At 59.5% G+C, this 22,045-nt stretch overlaps 1 protein-coding gene and 1 long non-coding RNA gene across 2 annotated transcripts; both read left to right on the plus strand.

Annotated features, from left to right (window-relative positions):
- The first annotated feature begins 3,987 nt into the window (after nucleotides 1-3,987).
- SNTA1 (syntrophin alpha 1) lies at nucleotides 3,988-17,016 on the plus strand. Its single transcript, XM_051802797.1, has 8 exons — nucleotides 3,988-4,280; nucleotides 6,597-6,782; nucleotides 12,897-13,095; nucleotides 13,188-13,395; nucleotides 13,466-13,596; nucleotides 15,430-15,626; nucleotides 15,701-15,888; nucleotides 16,165-17,016. The coding sequence occupies exons 1-8, from the start codon at nucleotides 4,013-4,015 to the stop codon at nucleotides 16,255-16,257; spliced, it is 1,470 nt and encodes a 489-aa protein (XP_051658757.1). The 5' UTR covers nucleotides 3,988-4,012; the 3' UTR covers nucleotides 16,258-17,016.
- On the plus strand, nucleotides 14,180-14,810 carry LOC127477839 (uncharacterized). The gene is made up of 4 exons (XR_007907043.1): nucleotides 14,180-14,271; nucleotides 14,388-14,411; nucleotides 14,588-14,680; nucleotides 14,760-14,810. It is a non-coding gene; the product is annotated as an uncharacterized LOC127477839 (long non-coding RNA).
- Nucleotides 17,017-22,045: the final 5,029 nt, after the last annotated feature.

A 22,045-nucleotide genomic window follows, 5' to 3' on the forward strand; every position in this document is an offset into this window, starting at 1 on the left:
CCTGTGCCAGGGCCTCCTCACCCTCTGCAGCATCCAAACAGGAGGCCAAGGAAGTGCTGCTGGAGGGAACAGCTCAGCATGGGGGGTGTGGAGCCCATCACTGCCACACTGGCAGGTCCTGCTCCTGAAGACAGTTTGGAGACTATGGAGCCAAGTGATGCTTTCTCTGGATAAAAAGCAGAGTTTTCTCCCAGAGCCAAGGTCAGGGCCCTGGCAGCACCCCCAGTCCTGCACCTCAGCCCCTCATGCTCCCCAGCCCCTTCCCCTCCCACCGCTCCTGCTGCCAGGGAGAAATTCCCAGCTGGGCTTTTGTCACCGACGCACACGTGTTTCTGCAGGAAGTTTCTATTTCTGTGAATAGCAATTTTTCAAGCAGCTCCTCCCCCGCCCGCTCCCCATCGGCAGGAGCCCTGACGAACGCTGGAAGCTGCGATTCACTCCTGCGTGCCAGCCCCGGACAGAGCCTCCATCCCCCGCCCTCCCGTCCCACAGCCTGTCCTGCAGCTCCACGTCACGGGAATTACGCTCTCGGTGTCTTGCAGAGGGTCAAACGGAGCCGGGGCCGCTCCGTGTGCCGCGCTCCCCGTGCTCACCGTGTGCCCTGGGACAGGAAGGGGCTCCGAAGAGGGGAAGGAGCCTGGGAGAGCCAAACCTGCTTAAAGTCCTCAGAACAGCTTGGGGGAGAACCAGGACTCCCGGGAACGTCCTGGCATGTCCAAATGGCCACAGTTCTTACAGACCCAGCTGTGCAGAGGAGCCAGCAGATGATTTTTGTCTTTGATAAAACCCAAGCCCCCCCAGTGCTGGAGCCAAGTCCCGCAGTATTGTACCAGTCTCCAGCCCTATTGCTGCCCTCCTGATGTACCCCCTGCCCAGGGCAAGCCTCCCAGTTTGGGACCAGGGACTTTAAGGTCACTTTGTACCCACTGTTTCCATTAGAAGACACCACCTGCAATACTTGCCTTGGATCTCCATCCAGCGTAATTAATGGATGCAATTGTCATAGGAATATTAATTGCTGAAGAAAGGGGGTGCAGGGGGTCCAGGGCAGAAGCAGTGGCTGTGGGATGAGCTCTCTACTGTGGATCACTGCCCATCTTCCTCACTGCACCCACGGGGTGTGGCTTTTTCCCCAAGGAAGGTGAAGTCAGAGTGCTGTGCGCTGGCTCCAAGGCCCATGGTGATTTCTCCATCCCAGCAGTGGGACAGGGAAAGGCACTGGCACCATCTGGATGGCTTCCATGAGTCCAGGCCATGCTTCTCAGCATCCGTGCTGCCGGGCACAGAGCTGAAATGAAAGGAAACAACCCAAACGGTGCTGTTCTGCTGCACTAAAAGCAATATTTAGCACTCCCACTGCTGTTTCAGATGGGAATGTGGCCTTAGAGGCTGGAATTATCAAAAGCAGCCCTGGGAAGGAAAAACAGCTGGACAAACTGCTGACTGCAGCTGCCTGGCTGGCAAATAAAGTGAGTGCTCCCAGAGCGAGTGGCACAGGGGGAATGAGCTGTCTGCGCTCAAGGACCAAGAGACCAAATTCCCCTTGTTGTACACGAACCCAGTGGCACAAGCAGCCAGAGTGGGGCTGGAGAGTCCCACAGGGTGTGCAGGGGGTGAGATCCCAGGGGAATATCTCTGAGGTGCTGTAGAACTGCTTGCTACAGCGAGCAGCATCGCACCGCAAAGAGTCACTTAAGCCAAACCCCGGACCTTTTAGCAGAAAGAAAATCAGGAATATGTGAACCGTCTGTTTTGTAAAGAAATAACCTTCAGGGTTTCCTCTGCTGCAACCTCAAGAAATTCCACAGCTGCTGCTGCGTGGGAGGGAGCCTGGGGAGCATTTTTCCCCTCTGTATGAGGCTGATGCTCAGGGCTGGCTGCAGACCCCGGCTGGGAAGGGCTGTGTGGAGCAGCACATGCTGCAGCCCCCCTGCCCCATGCACCCAGAGCCCCTCACTCCATCCCCTTCCCAGTGTGCCGTAAATGTTTCTGAGTTCTTACAAATCCTTGTGTTTTTCAGAGGGTCTGAGACCTCAGTAGCCCCATCCCGGAGGCCTCTGGAGCTGCTTGAAGCACTTTGGAAGGGGCAGAGGGGATGTGCCAAGAGGCATTTGCTGCTCCTGGAGGTTATTTACTACTACAAATTAATGCAGAAAAAATGCAGGTCTGCCAAGGGAGTCAAAATATTCCTGTTTTCAAGATCTTGGACAAACAAAGGAAAAGCAATGCAGGCTCTTCTGAGTGTCTGCAGGCACCAACTCCCTGTGCCTGGCTCCTGTTTAACACCCACTGGGACTCTTGGGAGGTTCCTGCCCTGGCTGTGGCTGCTGGGGGCACATGAAGGGCTGAGCCACAGCCCCTGCCCGGCTCCTGCTGCTCCTCCTGTGACACAGCCCAGCACGGAGACCCCCAGCACAGCGACCCAGGGACCCCCAGAATGTCCAGGGCCAGAGGTGGGACAAGCAACAGGGCACTGGGGCCTGTGTCTCTCCCTGTGTCCCATCCTGGGCCGGAGCAGGGAGCACTGGGAAGCACTGGGGAGTACTGGGGCTCTGCGTCAGGCCAGAACAAGGAGCACTGGGGAGCCATGCCCCTCCTGGTGCCTTGTCCCACACTGGAGTGGGGAAAACCAGGCCCTGCCAGTGCCCCATCCCAGGATGGAGCAGTGGGGCCCTGGTGTCCTGGTGTCTCCCCATACCCCATCCAGTCCAGAGCAAGGAGCACTGGAGAGCTGTGTCTTTCCTGTTGCCCCATCCCAGGCTGGAATGGGGAGCACTGGATCCCTCCCAGCGCTCTGTCCCAGGATGGAGAGGGGAGCCCTGGGAGGCTGTGTCCCTCGCAGGCAGGAATGGGGAGCACTGGTGAGAACCATGTCCCTCCTGGTGCCCTCCCATCCGGGCTGGAGCAGGGAGCGCTGTGGAGCATCGGGGAGCACTGTGTCCTCACCAGTGCCATGTCCTGGGATGGAGCAGGGAGCACCGGCAGCAGTGCCCCTTCCCGCTGCTGCGTCCCAAGGTGGAGCAGGGAGTACGGAGGAGCCGTGCCTGTTCCCGGTGCCCCGGCCCGGGATGGAGCGGGAAGCACCAGTGATCCGTGCCTGCTCCCGGTGCCCCGGCCCGGGCCGGTGCGGGGAGCACTGGGGAGCACCCCTGTGTCCCGTCCCAGGGCGGAACGGGGAGGGGCTGGGGTCCCGGTCCCTCCCAGTGCCCCGTGCTGTTCCGGAGTGGGGCAGTGCGGGTGTGAGCGAGGCGGTGCAGGGTGTGCGGGGTGGTGCAGGGTGTGCGGGGCGGTGCGGGGCGGTGCAGGGTGAGCGGTGCGGTGCGGAGCGGTGCAGGGTGTGAGCGGGGCGGTGCAGGGTGTGCGGGGCGGTGCAGGGTGAGCGGGGCGGTGCAGGGTGAGCGGTGCGGTGCGGAGCGGTGCAGGGTGTGAGCGGGGCGGTGCAGGGTGTGTGGAGCGGTGCAGGGTGAGCGGGGCGGTGCGGAGCAGTGCAGGGTGTGAGCGGGGTGGTGCAGGGTGTGCGGGGCGGTGCAGGGTGAGCGGGGCGGTGCAGGGTGTGAGTGGGGCGGTGCAGGGTGAGCGGGGCGGTGCAGGGTGAGCGGGGCGGTGCGGGGCGGTGCAGGGTGTGCGGGGCGGTGGGGGGCGGTGCAGGGTGAGCGGGGCGGTGCGGGGCGGTGCAGGGTGTGCGGGGCGGTGGGGGGCGGTGCAGGGTGAGCGGGGCGGTGCAGGGTGTGAGCGGGGCGGTGCAGGGTGTGAGCGGGGCGGTGCAGGGTGTGCGGGGCGGTGCGGGGCGGTGCAGGGTGAGCGGGGCGGTGCAGGGTGAGCGGGGCGGTGCAGGGAGTGAGCGGGGCGGTGCAGGGTGAGCGGGGCGGTGCGGGGCGGTGCAGGGTGTGCGGGGCGGTGGGGGGCGGTGCAGGGTGAGCGGGGCGGTGCGGGGTGAGCGGGGCGGTGCAGGGTGAGCGGGGCGGTGCGGGGTGAGCGGGGCGGTGCGGGGCGCGGAGCGGCGGGCGCGAAGATGGCGGCGGGCAGACGCGCCCCCCGCACCGGGCTGCTGGAGCTGCGCGGCCCCGGCGGGCAGTGGCTCCGCGTCCTGCTCACCCTGGCCGAGGACGTGCTGGGGGTCAGCCCTGCCGACGGCCCCGGCCCCGGCCCCGAGGCCCCGGCGGCGGCGCAGCTGAACGGAGGCGAGCCGGGCTCCGCCGCGCCCGAGGCGCTCGCCAACATCAGGAGAACCGTGCGCGTCGTCAAGCAGGACGTGGGGGGGCTCGGCATCAGCATCAAAGGTGAGGCCGGGATGGGGAGGGGGGGTCCCCGGGCGGCGGGGACAGAGAGGCACCGGCACCGCGACCTGTTGCTGCCGCCGTCCCGCGGCTCGCTCGGAGCTGGGGTCGGGGTCCTCACACCCCCCCAACCCCTGCGCGGGATGGGGAGGGGGACGCGTGGCACTGACGGGACCCCCTGCGGAGGGGGCCATGCTTCGGGGTGCAGGGGGAGCGGCCAGCCCTGCCCGCCGTGCCCCGGCCGGAGTGGGGGTCCCCGGCGTTTGGGGGCTGGAGGGGACAGATTCCCGCTGTCCCCCCGCGCCCACGGGTAGGGTGGTGTCTCAGGAGGCAGGTGGGCTGCAGAGGGCACCCAGTTATACAAAAGCTGCCCTTTTGTAACCACAGCGAGGGCTCTGCCGGCGTGTCCTTGTCCCCCCGTGTCCCTGAGCTGGGAGATGCCCTTTTAAACTATCAGATAAACGATGCAAAGCCCTTGGAGATCTCCAGGCTCTGGGGCTGTTAAACCAACGCTCTCGGGCTTGGAGACGTCTGCTCCCGGGAAGCCGAGCAGCGGGAAGCCTCCCTATTGTAATCCTTGTTTTCCTTCCCAAACTGCCTTGGTGACTCGCCTGAACTTCAGGCTGGAAACTTCTTGGGGCAGGGATGGCGTTCCTGCCGTCCCGCCTGCCTTTGCTTTTCGCGCGGCTCCGAGCGTGGTGGAGAGGAGGATGAAAAGGGCAGCAAAGAGGCAGGGAAAGGTCTGTCACGGAGCGTGGCTGTGAGGGGCCGTGACTCCGTGTGCGGGCAGGGCAGGCAGCGGGCTCGGCAGCCCCGGGGGCAGCAACAGGGCAGCTCTCGCCTCCTGACGTGGCTTCTCCTCACAGCTCAGAGGAGACGGACGCAGCCTCCGGCTCCCTCTGAAGTCGGGAGGTTTTGCTATGTGGATATCTGTGTGCTGGAACTGGGTCGACACTGCTGGCCGTATCTCCAGGGTGCCCCAGCCTGCCAACCCTTTTTTTTTTTGGAAGGATAAAACCCCTTTCGTAACGACCCTTTGGCTGCCAAGTTACTGCTTTCTCTGTGGCTCTCCCAGGAAAGGAGAAACTACACTTGGTTCAGTCAAGACTTTATTTTTGCAGTGACGTATGTGGAAAAGAAGTAGTTGCCATCAGAACTGGGCAGTAGAAGCTGTTGTGAGTGGTGGGGCAGCTCTGGTAGGACAGGACATCATTCCTCCTCTCCAGGCTGCTGGCACGTCCCTGTTTGTGCACGTGCCAACCGCGTTTCACCCGGGGACACTTCCCCGCCACCCGGGCTGTGGGTGAGGTGTCCTGCCATGGGGTGTGGGTCTGGGTGCTGGGGGTGCTGGGCTGGCAGGACAGCAGGAAGCTGAGCTAGAGCTGTGCCGGCCGAGGTTCTGGGCCCTGGCAGGACTCTCGGTGCTGGCAGCTGGGACAGGAGCTGCTGCCGCAAGGACGGAGCAGCCCCCGCCGGGGCCTCTGACAGCTGATAACCAGAGCCCTCGCAGGGCTTGGCAGGCGGCTGAGCGAGGAAATGCCTGTGGCACTGGCTGGGAGCAGCCTCGGGGCGGGCAGTGACAAGAGGCTGGGCTCAACCTCTCCCTCTGGGGTGAAGAACATCTCTTGGAGGCTCCTCGGGACAGGCTGTCCTGGGGCACGGGGCATCTCAGGGACTGATGATCCCCAACTGCCATGGGCAGTAGCTGCTGTATCCCTGCTCCCTGGCACGGAGGCAACTCGGATCTCCCGGCGGGTTCAAAAGTTAACATGCAAATTGATCTCCCGAAGCCGCCGGGAGTCTGAATAGCATTCTTTTAGTCAGGAGAGCAGCAGGTAAGATAGGGCTGCTGTGCTGAAAGGAACACGCAGCCAGGTTGGTTCACCTCTCCCTGACTCTTTGGCCTCTCCAAAAACGTTCAGCTGTCTTATCTGTTGAGATCATGAAGTCCTTGGAGCAAGGATAGTCTCTCAGCACACATGATTAATAATGCAAATAAAGACATGCTTTCCTGCCAGAATTGATGGGGAGATGGCCAGGTTTACGTGTTCACTCTGTGACTAATCTGTGATCATTCCTAGTGGTTTTGGAGCAATCACTTCATCTGCTGTAAAGCCTGGTGGTAGTTTGGCTGCTGTGGTTGGTACAGGTGTCCTGTGGGCATCTGGGGGAATGAGCAGGGGGCTGACCCAGCACAACTGAGTGCCAGGAGAAGGGCTCAGCCTCACCAGGGCCATCTGGTACCAGAGCATCCCCCTCCCCACCTGCTCTCCATGAGCTCCAGCAGCCACAACTGCTTCCTGTCTCTTCTGTTTCAAGGTGGCCGAGAGAATAAAATGCCCATCCTGATCTCCAAGATCTTTAAGGGGCTGGCAGCAGACCAGACCGAGGCGCTGTACGTGGGGGATGCCATCCTCTCCGTCAACGGCACCGACCTGTCCGAGGCCACGCACGACGAGGCCGTGCAGGCCTTGAAGAAGACGGGCAAGGAGGTGGTGTTGGAAGGTAAGAGACAAGGGTGCAAGGAGTGACAAGGGTCCTTCTCTGCTCAGATGGCACTGGGGTGGCGTATCAGACACGTGTGCCACTGCTCAGTGTCCAGCAGCTCCGTCTCTCTGCTACGGGACTGGGGTCAGGCAGTGGTGGGAGGTGTGGGACAGGTTTCTGGTGTTTGGGGCTCTTGTGTTGCACAGCATCACCCCAAGGTCTGCAGGTCCTGGGGAAATAGGAAACGTTTTCTGCTTTTCCCCCAGTTTTAATTTAAACCCACATCCCTGGTTGGGATTTTGGCAGTGGGAAGGGGGTGTGCTGGTCCCCTGCCTCTGCTGAGCAGCTTTGGATTTGCTGGGTGGGTTTGGGGCAGGCAGGAGGAGCAGGGGGAGAGTGAGGCAGGACCAGCTCAGGGGTGCAGCTGCAGGGGCTGCCCACCCATGGGATCCCTGGCAGCTGAACCCCAGATTTGGCAGATGAGGCTACAAACGTCCCAGGGATGCAGCTTTCTCCATCCTGGGAGAGACTGGTGCTGGTCCCCTCGGAATGGGCTGCTTTTTGCTACTGGGTAGCCAGTTCCAGGGTCTCCTAGCCCTGCAGGAGCCCCCCAGCCCCACCTGAGGAGTGGGTGAGGGCGATGGGTTGTGACCATGGGAGTGCTGAGGGAGAGGCCCCATTCTTTTCCCATTGTCTTTTACATCACATCTGTCTGTGTTTGCCCACCCCTCTGCCAGCTTGGCCAGGCTGGGATGAGCACCCCAGATTTGCCCCTCAGGACAGGACCCTTTCCCTCCCTTCCCTTCCAACCAGCTGTAGGGTTGCCCTGGTTAACCATGAGGGTCTTGGCACCAAAGACCCTTCCCTGTGCAGATCCCAAAGGGAGGTTTGATTTGGGGGCAGCTCTCTGGGCTGTCCCTGGACAAAGAAAGAGTCCTGCATGCTCTGCTGCCAGCAACCACTGTGGCTCCTGCTTTCCTCTGCCTTCCCCAGATTGTCTCAGCTCCAGATTTTCATTTTTAGCTTCTCTCAGCCCTTTCTGCTGTGGGTTCCTCCTCTCCTGGGAGCCGCAGGACCACGATTCAGCCCGAGGAATGTGCTGCTCTGCACAGCTGCTGGGAGCAGATAGGCTTGGTGGTGGAGTGGTTTTGTTGTTTTTTTCTGACCAAAGAGAAATACAAGAGCTTCTTTCTTTGTGAGTCTGCGAAATTCCTCCCCCTAGCCGCTGTTCTTGGACCACCCTCTCTTTGTTATTTTCTGTCCATCCTTTACTTTGGTGTTTCCTTTCTGTGAGAGGTCCTGCCAGAGGTGGAGATGAGCTGCCCTTTCTGTAGAGAACAATTTCTCTCCCTGAACCCCCTTGTCCTCCTCCTCCTCCATCCCCTGCCAGGTTGCTCTCCTGTGAGGCAGCTGCAGGCAGGGCCTTTGCTGGAGCTTGCTGAGCTCAGGTATGACCTGCTGGGCTTCTGAATTAATTAAAACTCCCAGCAGGTACCTTGGGAGCAGAGTGAGGCAGGGCTGGCTCCCACCACAGCACTCTGGAGGCTCTGGGATAAGTTGGTAGCTGACACTGTTGGAGTTCTGCACTGTGGTGTTGCTTGGGGTGCTCCAGGCAACAGCTGGAGCAGGGAATGGGTCTCTGCTGCTCATCTGATCACAAATGTCACCTATAAACACGGTGCATCTCCATGCCCTCCCTATTCTGGGTTTGCTGGCACAATACAGCCCTTCCCATGGAGGATGGCTGTGCTGGCACTGTGCCAGTGTTCCCGTCAGGCTGTCACTGCCCTGTGGAGTTGATGGCCCTGCCTCAGGAAAGGATGTCCCCTGCCTTGTACCTGCCATCCTGGTGGCTCTCCAGGAGCTGCTTTGCCAAGTGTCCTGCCCTGGGGAAGAGTGGCAGGGCTGGAGGGCAGGGGATGGCCTAAAGGTGCCTAAAGGGTGTTAAAGGGGGATTCCCTGCTCTCTTCTCCTGCTTGGACTTGCTCTTGAGTTTGGAGAAAAACACCTTAACATCACTTAGACGCTTCCTGGTCCCTGCGTGCTGCCAAGTGTGACTCCAGCTTTCCTTACGGTGCTGTAAGTATCAAAGCAGAGTAGTTTGGCACAGCCAGTGTCTGCTACCTTGCTTCTCCTTGCTGCAGTCATTCCTGGGATTAGGAGTTTATTGGATAGCTTGCAAGTGGCACTGCAGCAGGTAACAAATCTGGGAGAGCTGGCACCTCCTTACAGGGCAGTGAGCTGGGGTGGGACCCTCCAAAGCAGCAGAGCTGGGGGGTGATGTGTTTTAATTTGAGGATCAGCAGTGGCTCCACGTGCCAGGTCTCACCCCAGGCTGCTCAGCTTGGCTTCTGGCCCCTGGGTTGTCATTGCTGCCCAGGCGTGAGGACACGCAGATACCTTTCGGTGTGTCCTGCCAAGATTCTTTTTTGGATGTGCCAAACTACTCCCTTGATATTTGCAGGAGGAGTTTGACTGTATTTATATTACATTGTTATTTCAGGGAGAGTTGCTCTCCCTTGCCTTATTTTTCCCTTGGTTTTTTTTTTTTTTTCTTATTTTCATTGCTTGGAATCCAGAGATTTTCCATGGCAGGGGAAAGGCTGATAAATATCCTTCCAGCTGCCCTGGGAAGGGCTTTGGTGACAGGAGTGGTTTTCCTGGGGAGGCCCCTGTGCTGTATTGTCATGTGGGGAGAACTGGGAGTATTGGGGAGGAGGAGCTGGGGCAGCCTCAGGCATCTCAAATCCAGGGCAGCTCAGGGCTTGTTGGCCACAGGGATGCTCCTGGGGCTGTTGCAGCTCCCCAAGACTTGCCTGACCAAGAAATAGCCTGGAAGCCTGAAATTCAGAAAAACAAAAGGGTGCCAGGAGAGAGTGGGGCTGGGGATGCCCAGCTCCATCAGGCTGATTGCCATAACCATGGGATGGAACCCAAGCAGAAACAGAGGCTTTGGACCTGCCCTGGAGATGATGTAGAGAGAGGATGAGGGTCCACATCCTCCTCCCCCCTCCACACCTTGCTGCTCTGAAGCTTTGTGTTGAATCCATGCCATGATCTCTGGGCTGGAGCAGAGTGTGCCAGCACCAGACTCATGGGCCAAGCAGCAGGAGGGTTCTCTTGAACTTGGGTGTCTGTGTGGCTGGGACTGTTTTCCTGCCTGGAGGAGGTTTTGTGGCTCCTCAGTGAAGCTCTCTGGGGTCAGGAGCTTGGCTTTGGTCATGCTGAGCCATGGGAGGTGTGTGGGGCACATCATGCAGGCTCAGGATTGAGGGTGCAGGAGTGTTTGGTTTGTGATTATTCTCCATCCTTGGGAGGAGAAGGAGAATTTGTACCCAAGAAGTAAACCCAAGGAATTTTGATGGTTCTGTCCTTTCTGGCTTGCTGAGGAGGAAAAAAACTCCAGCTGTAACACAGAGGGAAGAGCAGGGCAGACAGAGGGCTTTTGGTTTACCGTGTCCCTGATGCAACATGCTCCAGGGTTCAGGGCACATGTGATGCTCTGGCAGTGCCCCTGTGCCACCACCCCCCTGCAGAGGCACCATCCTGGCACTGGTGGCCACAAGCCCAGAGACTTTTGCTGTCCCTCAAAAACCTAAAATAAAGCGTTCTTCAGTGAAAGCCCTGAGCAGTTAAAGGTTTTGTTTGTCCCATCTCCTCCATCCTGGAGAGGATCAGTGGGACAGGCTGTCTCTCCTGGGAAGTGGAGAGCCCACGTGGCCTTGGGGGCTGTGTGGATTATCCCAGCAGCCACCCATGGCTGTGTGCCTGCTGAAGGTGGCTTTAAGTCAACAGCAGCGAGGCAGTGTTTCTGCCAAGTGGTTTTTGGAGGGTGCAGGCTAACAAACAAGGACCAGGCAGGAGCTCCAGCAGTGTTAGTTAGAAGGAAAAAATAATTTAGGAATTACAGTTACCGGCAGCAGAGGCGATGCGTAATATGGTCTGAGTTGTGTGCTTTAATGAGATGGAGGTAGCTAATTAATCATTCAATACCAGCTGCAGTGAAGGGACTGGTGGAAGTGTAAGTCACCTGCTATAAAGCCAATGTTGGGGTCACTGGAGGAGAGAGCAGCTCCTATGGGACTGTGACTCCCACAGCTTCCAGCACGTCCCAGCTCCCCAGTGCTGTGGGAACCCGTTGGTGCTTCTTGGCCTTAAATCCTCCTTAAAGCCACATACCAGCGACACACACACCGGGCCATTCCCTAATTCCCCGTGCCCCATCCTGGGCTGGGCACTGCTCCTCTCCTCCGTGGCTCCATTGGGATGTGACCCCACCGTCTCCCAGCGAATGCCGGTGACGTCCCCGCGTGCCGGGGGAGCCAGGGGCTGGCGCAGGGACAGCGCTCGGGTTTCAGCAGCTGAATGATATCTTTCTGAACTCCCAATTAGTTCCCAGGCACCGGCATAATGGCAGGTCCCTGCTGCCAAGATTAATGGCCCGGGTGGGATCCCGCGTGGCTGGGATGCCTGCGGGAATGCGGCGCCTATTTATAGCGGGAGGCGCAGGGCACGAGGCTGGTGGCCCCCGCCGCCGCCTTGGCCCCGGGGCCACCGCGGGCTGACCCGACCCACGTGTCACAGCAGCGTGGCCTTTTATAGCTGTGTCCTGCCAGCCTCCCCTTAGCTCCTGCTGGGTGTCAGGATTTAGAGGTTTTAGGGAGCTCACCGGGATAGGAATGAAGGGGGAGGTCTCAGAATCGCTGTTCTGAGCTGGAAAGGACCCACAGGGATCACTGAGTCCAACTCCTGGCCCTGCACAGGACACCCCAACAACCCCACTACATGCCTGAGGGCATTGTCCAAATGCTTCTCGAGCTGTCAGGCTTGGTGCTGTGACCCCTTCCCTGGGGAAGAGGGATGGAAGGTGGCTGGTGGTGGGCAGGTGAAGTTTGGGGGTGGAGGGCTGTGCGTGCAGACTCTCTCCTGGTGGGAAAAGGGCTCCCTTCTGGCACCTCAGGCTGCCGTGGCTTGGCTGCAGCGATTGGAGCTGGGCCCATCCAGCCACCTACAGATGTTGGCTGGAAAGCCAAGCTCGTGTCCCCACTCCTGCCACCCACTCCACCGACTTGGAGCTGGAGTGGGACCAGCAGGGATGGCTGGGGACGTGGCAGCAGGCACGTGTTTGCCCTGTGCTGTTTTCCCTGAGCACCTCCAAAGGGAAGCCCTTTCCCTGGAGCCACTTAGCTGGTTCCACGCTCCCTCAGGGCAGGACCGGGACTGGCATCCCGCCTGCTCAGCCAAAGTTTTTTGGCCAGTGTTGCCAGTTCTCAGGATGTAGCTGTGGGGTCCCATCAATTTGTGGTGCCTTTCATCTCCCCCTTCCCTTAAACCCCAGGAGCCGGCTGCCATGCCAGCGTGGCTCTGAGGGCTCTGGCTCTGGAGCCAGGCTCACTGGGGGCTGAAAGCTGATTTCTCGTCCCTGGTTTGAGGCTCACAGGGCAGGGCTGAGCTCTGAGCACGCACTCCATGGCTTTTCCTGGGGCCAGGCCAGGGTATTTGAGAGCTGTTACTCAGTTGGCAGCGGGACTGGCTGTACCAGCCAGTGTAATTTTGGCCTGGGACTCTTTCCCATTCCCCACCCCTGCCTGTGTGTGCTGCCCCAGGGACCTGATCAGGCTTGGGTCTGTGAATCTGGGTTAAAGGGAAGAAAAAAGGGGGGAAAGGCCATTTTTATCCCTCTTGGGGGGCTTCTTGTGCTGGGATGGTGGGGCAGAGGTACTAGGAGCGTCCTAGGTGTCGTGTGGGGGTGGGGAGGCCCTGGCACAGGTTGTCCAGAGGGGCTGTGGCTGCCCCATCCCTGGAAGTGTCCAAGGCCAAGCTGGATGGGGCTTGGAGCAACCTGGGCTAGTGGAACGTGTCCCTGCCCATGGCAGGGGTTGGAACAATGTGATCTTTAAGGTCCTTTCCAACCCAAACCATTCTGTGATTCTGTGTCCCCCTCTGGTGTGACCTCATCCACCACAGGGGTGCAGGGCACAGGACCCACAGCACCCATGGGTGGCATCTCTGGGGAGGCGATGGAGGGGACACCAGCTCCAGTGAAGGGAGGGTGCAGGGGGTTTCAGCGGGGCTGGATGAGGCTGCCCTGGCCCATGCTGTGCCCTCAGCCGGGTGCTGCCTCTCTTCCAGTGAAGTACATGAAGGAGATCTCCCCTTACTTCAAGAACAACCCCGCGGGGGCCACGGTGAGCTGGGACCCCTCCCCTGGTGCCCCGCAGAAGCGATCCTCCCCCGTCCTGCCCGCTCGGGAGCTCCGGGAGGGCCGCACCGTGCCCCTGAAGATGTGCTACGTGTCCCGCAAGTGCCTCCCCACCGACCCGGAGCACAGGTCAGCGTGCGGGGCCGGGGGGTGGCGATGCCGCCGCGCTGCCCGGGGGGGCCGGGGGCCGGCGGGGACCCAGCGGGGCCGTGTCCCTGCAGGTACCTGGAGGTGTGCTCGGCCGACGGCCGCGTCGCCCTCTTCCTGCGGGCGAAGGACGAGGCCACGGCGCAGTCCTGGCTCGCCGCCATCCAGGCCAACGCGGGCGCGCTGCTGCCGCGGGTGAAGGAGGAGCTGCGGGCACAGCTGGCGGGCGCGGGCACGGCGGCCGGACGGGATGTCAAGCACGTGGGCTGGCTGACCGAGCAGGTACCCCCCGACCCCCGCACCGCCCCCTGCCACCACGCCGCTGGTGGCCCTGACCCAGTTCGCTTTGCAGCTCCCCAGCGCCGGCACCAGGAACCTCCTGGCCGTCCTCACGGAGAAGGAGCTGCTGCTGTACGGCAGCCTGCCCCAGAGCCGGGATGCCCTGGGCAAGCCCACGCACAGCTACCCCCTCATCGCCACCAGGTAGGGGCTGCTGGCCCGGTGCCCTCCTGCCCTGCATGGGGACAGTGGCAGGGGCTGGGAGTCAGGACAGAGCTCCGGGGGTCGTGGCAGAGCCCAGGGTGGTGGCAGTGACCAGGGATGGTGGCAGTGACCAGGGGTGGTGGCAGTAACCAGAAGTGGTGGCAGTGACCAGGGATGGTGGCAGTGACCAGGGATGGTGGCAGTGACCAGAAGTGGTGGCAGGAGCTGTGTGTCAGGGCAGAGCCCCAGGCTGATGGCAGGGGCTGGTCGTGGTGGTGGCAGAGGCGTTTGAGGTGATGGTGGAGTCCCGGGGTGGTGGCAGGGCAGTGGGGGGATGATGACAGAGCCCTGGGCGTGGTGTTGGCAGGGCACTGGGGATAGTGACAATGTCCAGGGGTGGTGTCAGGGCGCTGGGGACGGTGGGCTCAGAGCCCCGGGGCTGGTGCGGGGTGTCGGTGCGGGGTGGTGGCAGTGTCCCAGGGTGGTGGCAGTGTCCCAGGGTGGTGCAGAGCCCTGGGGCTGGTGCGGGGCTCAGTGCAGGGGCGGTGCAGTGTCCCGAGGCGGGGCAGTGTCCATGGCGGTGGCAGTGTCCCGGTGCAGTGGCAGTGTCCCGGGGCGGTAGCAGTGTCCCGGTGCGGGGGCAGTGTCCCGGTGCGGGGCAGTGTCCCGGGGCCGGTGCGGGGGCAGTGTCCCGGTGCGGGGCAGTGTCCCGGTGCGGTAGCAGTGTCCCGGTGCGGGGCAGTGTCCCGGTGCGGGGCAGTGTCCATGGCGGTGGCAGTGTCCTGGGGCAGTGGCAGTGTCCCGGTGCGGTAGCAGTGTCCCGGTGCGGTAGCAGTGTCCCGGGGCCGGTGCGGGGCAGTGTCCATGGCGGTGGCAGTGTCCTGGGGCAGTGGCAGTGTCCAGGGGCAGTAGCAGTGTCCCGGTGCGGGGGCAGTGTCCAGGGGCAGTGGCAGTGTCCCGGTGCGGTAGCAGTGTCCCGGGGTGGTAGCAGTGTCCATGGCGGTGGCAGTGTCCCGGGGCAGTGGCAGTGTCCCGGTGCGGTAGCAGTGTCCCGGGGTGGTAGCAGTGTCCCGGTGCGGGGGCAGTGTCCCGGTGCGGGGCAGTGTCCCGGTGCGGGGCAGTGTCCCGGGGCCGGTGGGGGGCAGTGTCCATGGCGGTGGCAGTGTCCTGGGGCAGTGGCAGTGTCCCGGTGCGGTAGCAGTGTCCCGGTGCGGTAGCAGTGTCCCGGGGCCGGTGCGGGGCTCACCCCGGAGCTCCGTGCGGGGGTTCGGGCGCTGCGGGGGCTCATCCGCGGGGCTGCAGCGCCCCCTGCCGGCCCCGCTGCGCAGCCGCCGCGGAGCGGGATGCGGGGCTGGGACGGTGCGGGATGCGGGGCTGTGCTGGGGCTGTGCTGGGGCTGTACTGGGGCTGTGCGGTGCTGAGATACTGTGCGGGATGCTGTGGCTGTGCGGTGCGGGGTGCCGGGGCTGTGCGGTGCTGAAGTTTCGTGCTGAGGAGCAGTGCGGGGTGCTGGGACGTTGTGGAGCGCGGTGCGGGGGCGGTGCTGAGATGCAGCGCTGAGGTGCGGTGCGGGCTGCGGGGCTGTGTTGGGGCTGTGCGGTGCTGAGGTGCGGTGCTGAGGTGCTGTGCGGGGTGCGGAGCTGTGCTGGAACCGTGCGGTGCTGAGGTGCAGTGCTGAGGTGCGGTGCGGGGGGGCGATGCCGGGACGTTTCGGTGCGGGGCGCGGTGCTGGGGCTGTGCTGAGGTGCGGTGCTGAGATGCGGTGCAGGGGTGCGGTGCTGAGATGCGGTGCAGGGGTGCGGGGCGCGGTGCTGAGCGCTGTCCCTGGCGCAGGCTGGTGCACTCGGGGCCGGCGAAGGGCTCGGCGCTGTACGAGGCCGAGCGCTCGTTCGCGCTGCGCGCCGGCAGCCGGCTGGGCGTGCAGACCCACCTCTTCAGCCTGGAGAGCCCCCGGGAGCTCGCCCTGTGGACGCGGCTGCTGGTGGACGGCACCCACGGCGCCGCAGAGCTGGCCCAGGAGGTGTCGGCAGGTCAGCGGGGGGCCGGGGGGGCCGGGCGGTGCGGGGGGACCCCCGGCTCACCCCTGTCCCCTCCCCGTCCCCAGCCTGCACGTGGAAGGGGCAGGAGTGCACCCTGACCGTCCACATCGACAAGGGCTTCACCATCTCCACCACGGAGCCCGGGCTCAGCAGGACCATCCTGCTCCAGCAGCCCTTCGAGAAGCTGCAGATGTCCTCGGATGACGGCACCAAGATGCTCTACCTGGACTTTGGTGGCCCAGAGGGAGAGATCGTGAGTTGGCTTTGCCTTCAGCACCCCCCACCCACACTCCCACCAGTCCCAGGGGAGAGGGGGAGCAGAGAACCCGCCCTGGGCACAGCACCCATCCTGCCTGGCATGGGGGTGAGGCATGGCCCATCCATCTGCCCCAGCCAGGGTGTACAGCTCTTCCCAGGGCCCCAGGGTAAGGCCGTAGTAGAGACTGGGGGGTCTGGGTGGTCCCTGGCTGAAAGCTGCTCCAGAAACAACCTTCCCCTTTGTGAACACCCCTCCCTTCCTTTCTTGCAGCAACTGGACCTTCACTCCTGCCCCAAAACCATCGTCTTCATCATCCACTCCTTCCTCTCAGCCAAGGTGACCCGGCTGGGGCTGCTGGCATGACGAGGGAGCGGAGCAGCCCGAGCCCCCGGCCTATCTATGCACCTCCCTCCTGGCCAAACCCAGCCCCAAGCCATCCCAAGGAGACTGAGGCCCCTGTGGGATCACACCACCCCCACCAAGGAAAAGCACCATCCGCTGGGAAAACTCCCTCCCGGGGTGTCTGGGTGAAATCCCCCTTGGATGGCAGCACTGGGACTTCTCCGGTCCCTTCTTCCCCTCCTTCCTAAGCAGCTGCAGAAGCCCAGTGAGAGCCCACGAGTGGCAGCAGGGCCGTCACCCCAGTGCCTTGAGAGATGATATTTTGTGTACGAAGAACCCGTTTGTATCCATGTTTTATATTTATATCCCCCACTTAAAAACGCTGACACGGCAGCTCTTCCCTCACCTGGCTCGGATTCCCCCCGGAGAGTCCCCAGGTCCCGCAGCACAAGGACACGTGTCTGTTTTCCAGACAGGCAACCCGAGGATTGGAGGCCAAAGCCAGCCCCAAAGTGCTTAAGAGATGGGAACTGCAGATCAGCTGTGTTTGCCAAATTTCCCCCTGTTGTACGAAATGATAGGAACCACTTTTGTGTGTCGGGATTGGACAGCGCGTTCGGTTTTACTCACTCCGGAGTCACTTTAGTTCTCGGTTTGGGGGGGAGGGTTGTCAGGTGGCTGCTGCAGAATAACTTCTTCTATGAACCAAAAGATTCTGCATGAAAATGCCTTTTTTTTTTTTTTTTTTTTGGGTTGAATAAACCTTGCAGATCACAACCAGCAGGAGCCAAGATCCATCTCCTGATTTCACTTGGAGAAGTAGAAAGTCGGTTTGCGGACGGTGCCTGGGCTTGGGGTGTTTTCCACCAGGGAAAGGAAGGAGTTTGTGTGGAGGATGCGGGGCTTTGCTGTGAGCTGGTGGTGCTGGTCTGGGAGGATTCAGGTGGGAACAAACAGGTTGTTCATCTAGCCTGACCTTGAACACTTCCAGGGATGAGACATCCACAGCTACTCTGGGCAACCTGTGCCAGGGCCTCACCACCCTCACAGGGAAGAAGAAACACAAGAACATCTTATTTGGTGTAAAGAAATAGTTCTTTTGGGGTGCATCAGGACTCGGGTGCTCAGCTCTCAGCGGGACAGGGTGATGGAGAGGAAGGGGATGTCCCAGGACAGCCCCATTCCTGGCAGCAGGAATCTTTCGTGATGAACAAGCCTGTACTTTTTATTGCCCAGAACTGTCAGATTTCCAGGCGACCTCACAAAATGGATTTGCAGGAGGAAAAAAAAAAGATCTCCCCTCACGTTTCTAACTGTTAAATCAATACAAGTAATTTAGAAACAGATGGTGTATTTTCTATGATCAAAAGCATGTCTGCACAAGGAAACACATTATTACTGCAATTTGCCTTCCTCTTCTTGCCCTAGAACCATTACTCTTTGGGGTTCATTGCAATAAAAGAGGGAATCACTCCCAGTCCAGAGCAGATTTCCTATTAATCTTACAGACCACAAGCTACCTTGACTTCCCCAGTGCAGCTCAGGCTCTGTCCCACTCCATGCCTGGACTGTGAAGGAAACAGCTCAGTTAGGAGATGGATATTTTTCTTGGATTTCTTTGCATTTGATATTGGTGATGGTGTGAGGACTTTTTCCCCTCCTGTATTTTTGGTGGTTTCTGAACCCCTTCATCCTTCTGGCACCATCCTCTGCTTAATGGGACCCTTTCCCCAGGGATGCTCCTGCAGAGGGACCTGTGAATAAGACAACTGCCTTTTATAATGAGGATCTGGAGCACCAGGAGTGGCTGAGGGAGCTGGGGGGGCTCAGCCTGGAGAAAAGGAGGTTCAGGGGGGACCTTCTCGCTCTCTGCAACTCCCTGACATGAGGGGGGAACCAGGTGGGGGTTGAGCTCTGCTCCCAGGGAACAAGGGATAGGACAAGCCGAAATGGTCTAAGTTGTGCCAGAGGAGGTTTAGATTTGGAATCAGGAAAAATCTCTCCACCAAAAGGGATGTCAGGCATTGAAAGATATTGCCCAGGACAGTGGTAGAGTCCTCATCCCTGGAGGGATTTAAGGGTTGGCAGCAGGGACCAGATCCCAGTGTGGGATGGCATCTGTATGGAGGAATGAGTGCTCCTGCTTGGGCCCACCACAGTATTTCCCAGAGAGGAGGAACAGCTCCTTGGGGTTTTGTTCTGCCAGGCACTTTTGTGGCAGAAGGACTAATATTTTTGAAAGCAGCTTTAAAATAAACGTAAAGAACTCTGCTTATAGAGCTGGGATGATGAGAATGGGCTCAGGAAAAAGCAGTTTCCTGAGCTCAGTCTGAGGCGACTGGAGTTTTGTTTGGCCACCATGACTGGAACAACTCAGGGAAGGGGGAATTTAAAGGTGCTGCAAGTGGTGGAAAATGGATGGCAAATGGGAAAGGAGGAGGGAAAAAGTCCTGTTCTGCTCTCTACGTGGAGCTCTTGGGATGCTGGTTGCCAGAGGGAGGCCAAAATGGGGATGTGAATGGATGCAGAGAAACTTTGGCACCCAGAGCACTTCGGTGCCACCCATGGAGAGCAGTGGGTGATGGCAGTGGGGGGTGGCTGCAGCCTGGCTCTGGTGCAATCCCTTCCCCTTTGGGAGCAAATCCAACCAGGCCATGGGTGAGATGAGCTCTCTGTTTCCTCCAGGAGGAAACCCAGCACTGCCGGCATCCCCGGCAGCAACGTCACAGGCAGGAATTTTCCCCAGAAATGGCTTTTCCAGGTTGAAAGACCTGAAAAAAACAGCCCTGAGTGAAGGAACCGGAGAGGGAAGAGAGAGATGCAGCGGGAAGAGTGATTAGGTTGTCCCCAGGTGTTTGCTGAGCCACGGCAGAACACAGTTTCCCTCCCGATACCGCTTGTACTTTCCATTAGTCAGCCCTGACCTTTTAGTGCCGTAATCAAACAAGACAACCCAACACTTAAATCTGAGCGTTTAGCGCTGACATTTACAATTGGTGCTCGAGTTGGAGAGACCAAAATGAAAATTTCCTCGCAGACAGAATGCTGCAGGGCTGGGGAATCAAATCATTCCATCGCTGGATCGCAGGCGTGCCGGCCCCCTTGGCCGCCCCGTGCAGTGGGTGGTATTTGGACTGGAGCCTTGTCAGCACAAAGTCAATATTCACCTGGAGTTTGTGCATCCCAGGGACATCACCCGACTGGGGCACGGGGAAGCTGTATTTGGCGTTTAATGGGTGTAAACAGGAGTGATCTTACACAGGCAGGAGCCCTGTGGGAGCAGGGAAAGCTGCGTTAAAAGTTAAGGATCTGAGGCAGTAATGAGGATGTTTTCTTTGTTCAGCCTCGGCTGGAATCCTTGCCTGAAAAGTGAGCACTTGGTTCATCCCTTGGTGCATCCTGTGGCATATTCCTTGGTGCATCCCGTGGCACATCCCTTGGCACATCCCTCCGTGCATCCCTGGACACATCCTGTGGCACATTCCTTGGTGCATCCCTTGGGGCATCCCTCGGTGCATCCCTCTGCACACTTCTCAGTGCATCCCTTGGTTCACCTCTCAGTGCATCCCTTGGCACATCCCTTGGCACATCCCTTGGTGCCTCCACAGCCCCACATGTGCCTCACAGTGGTAGCTTGGCTGTGCCATCCCTGTGCATATCCCTGTACAAGGATGGGTTTTTCCAGCCTTGTCTCTGAGGGATCCAAGCCCTGAGTATTTACTGGTGTTTGCCTGGTGAGGATATAGGGCTGGTGGGATAATGGGAGCCAGAACACCCATGGTAGCCTCCAGGTCCTGCACCCATCCCATTGTGGCTCCCCCAGCTTGTCCTCACATAGCAGTGGCTGTGTCTTCTCCTCCCGTGTGATAAATTCCCACTGGAGCCACTTAATTAAGTTAAATCCATTAAGAAAAAGTCTGGACAAGGTTTCCCACGTTGCTGTTCACCATGTTCAGTGCTCGTCCTGCCTCCTGCAAAGAGCAACCAAAGCAGATGGGCTGCAAACCAGGACAGCCCAGCTTCCCCTTCCCATTCCCAGGAACAGCCTTGTCCCATAAATAGGCTTAAACAGTCCAAAATACTCTGAATCAGGACTCTTTTCTCCCTTTGCTAATACAAGGTTTGAATAAATTAATATATTGTTTGAATTACAGAAAACAGAGCTTCAGCTGTCCCAAACAGTTGTTGTTGCTGTATTTTCCCAGCACTGCTCCATGTGCTGCTTTCCTGAAGCCCCTCCTGTGTGGGGACATCCCATTGTGATTTGACATGAGAACTGGGATCAGCATTTGTGTCTGCAACTACAGGTTCTTGGGGCTGTCCTGTGCAGGGCCAGGATCTGGACTCAATGATCTTTGTGGGTCCCTTCCAACTCAGGATATTCTACGATTCTATGAAAAAGCTGTATAAATATCTATATATTCATATATATTTAAATGTTTATTTCTCACTTTTTTTCAAATTGCACCTAAAAATTGCGCTTTAAATGTGGTCAACTCTCACATGTGGGATGGTGCTTGGGGCACCCAAACACCCCATCCTGCTCCATGGGTGCTGCTGGAGGCCAGGGATGGGAGGCAAGGATGTGCATCCAGCCTGCAGGGTCCTCATTGCTGCATCCTGATAATTAATAATTTCCTCTGTGCCTGCTGGGCTGCTGCTTTCTCCCATGCTCCTCCTCCTTTCACTCCTTATGGAAAACACTTGTTCCTCCTTCCCTGGTCCCCGGTGCTGGGTGCTGTGCCAGCTGCTGAGTCCCCTTCCAGCCACCTCCTGTGCCATCTCCGTGGGAACAGAGTGTGGAATGACACAGACGGTGGGAGAAATGAGCTGTGGGTCACCACCCCCTCCTCCCCTTGGTCAGAGGTAAATCAGACTGGGGGGGATGTTTGAACGTGTGATGATCTCAGGGAGAATCTCCCCCAGAACCCCTCGGGACAGCCACTGGTGGAAGTTTTCAGCCACATCCTTGGGTGGGAACCTGCTTGTCTGGGGAGTGGGGACGGGGCTGGTTGGTGTGGGAAGGGAAATGCTGTGCCCAGGTGAGACCCTCTAGTTCATCTGGAGCTTTTCCTGCATCTCTTTGAGCACCACTGGGCCATCCCTTCACCTCTCCATGCCTCCGTTTCTGGCAGCATCACGAGTTGTAGCTGGGAATATAAACACCTTTTACCTGGTTTCCCACTCCCCCAGTTTCTCCATGGGGCTGGACCCTATTTCCCTTTCCCATCTGCTCTTTCCCTGCCATCACATACTCTCCAGGAGCTTGACATCCCTTCCCAGGATGCTCCTGTGTGCTCCAGCTGCAGGTGAAGGGGCTCTGAGCCTCCTTTCCCTCCCTGCTGGCATCACCTGGGCATTCCTGTGTCCCAGCCACTGCACAGAGATTCTTCCAGCAGCCTCCTGAGCCCTCCAGGATGAACCACCATGAGGTACCTCCTCCTTTTCATCCTCCCCCATCTCTTTGCTGTCCCTGGGGGCTGTGGATGCTGCAGAGACCCGGGTGGTGGGCGATGCCTGAGGAGATGCCCAGTCTGGACACAGGGAGTCCCTTGCATGGCTGCTGGTTGTGCCTCATGGAGGGTGAGAGGCTTCACTGGGGCTTGGGGACACCACCTAAACCACCTCCCACTCAGCTCTAACCTGTGAACCCAACCTGCATCAGCATCTGCTCGTGCAAGTTCATATAAACTGTTAAATCCACTTGGCACCTCACTGCAGCCATTGCCTTTTAAAACTTCAGGAGCAAACCTCTTGCCTTCTTGTAGGCAAATCTTGGAGGTTTTCTGGAGTATTTGCTGTTTGGGGA

The sequence above is a fragment of the Manacus candei genome, unplaced genomic scaffold, assembly GCF_025592945.1.
Source record: "Manacus candei isolate 608988 ecotype Guabito, Panama unplaced genomic scaffold, ASM2559294v1 h1tg000057l, whole genome shotgun sequence".
Taxonomy (NCBI): domain Eukaryota; kingdom Metazoa; phylum Chordata; class Aves; order Passeriformes; family Pipridae; genus Manacus; species Manacus candei.

Excerpts from the sequence above, each read along its gene's own strand:
- SNTA1 (XM_051802797.1), top strand. The coding sequence starts at position 4,013 with ATGGCGGCGGGCAGACGCGCCCCCCGCACCGGGCTGCTGGAGCTGCGC. Across the intron at positions 13,096-13,187 it reads CCCACCGACCCGGAGCACAG|GTACCTGGAGGTGTGCTCGG; the intron begins GTCAGCGTGCGG and ends GTGTCCCTGCAG. Across the intron at positions 13,597-15,429 it reads TACCCCCTCATCGCCACCAG|GCTGGTGCACTCGGGGCCGG; the intron begins GTAGGGGCTGCT and ends TCCCTGGCGCAG.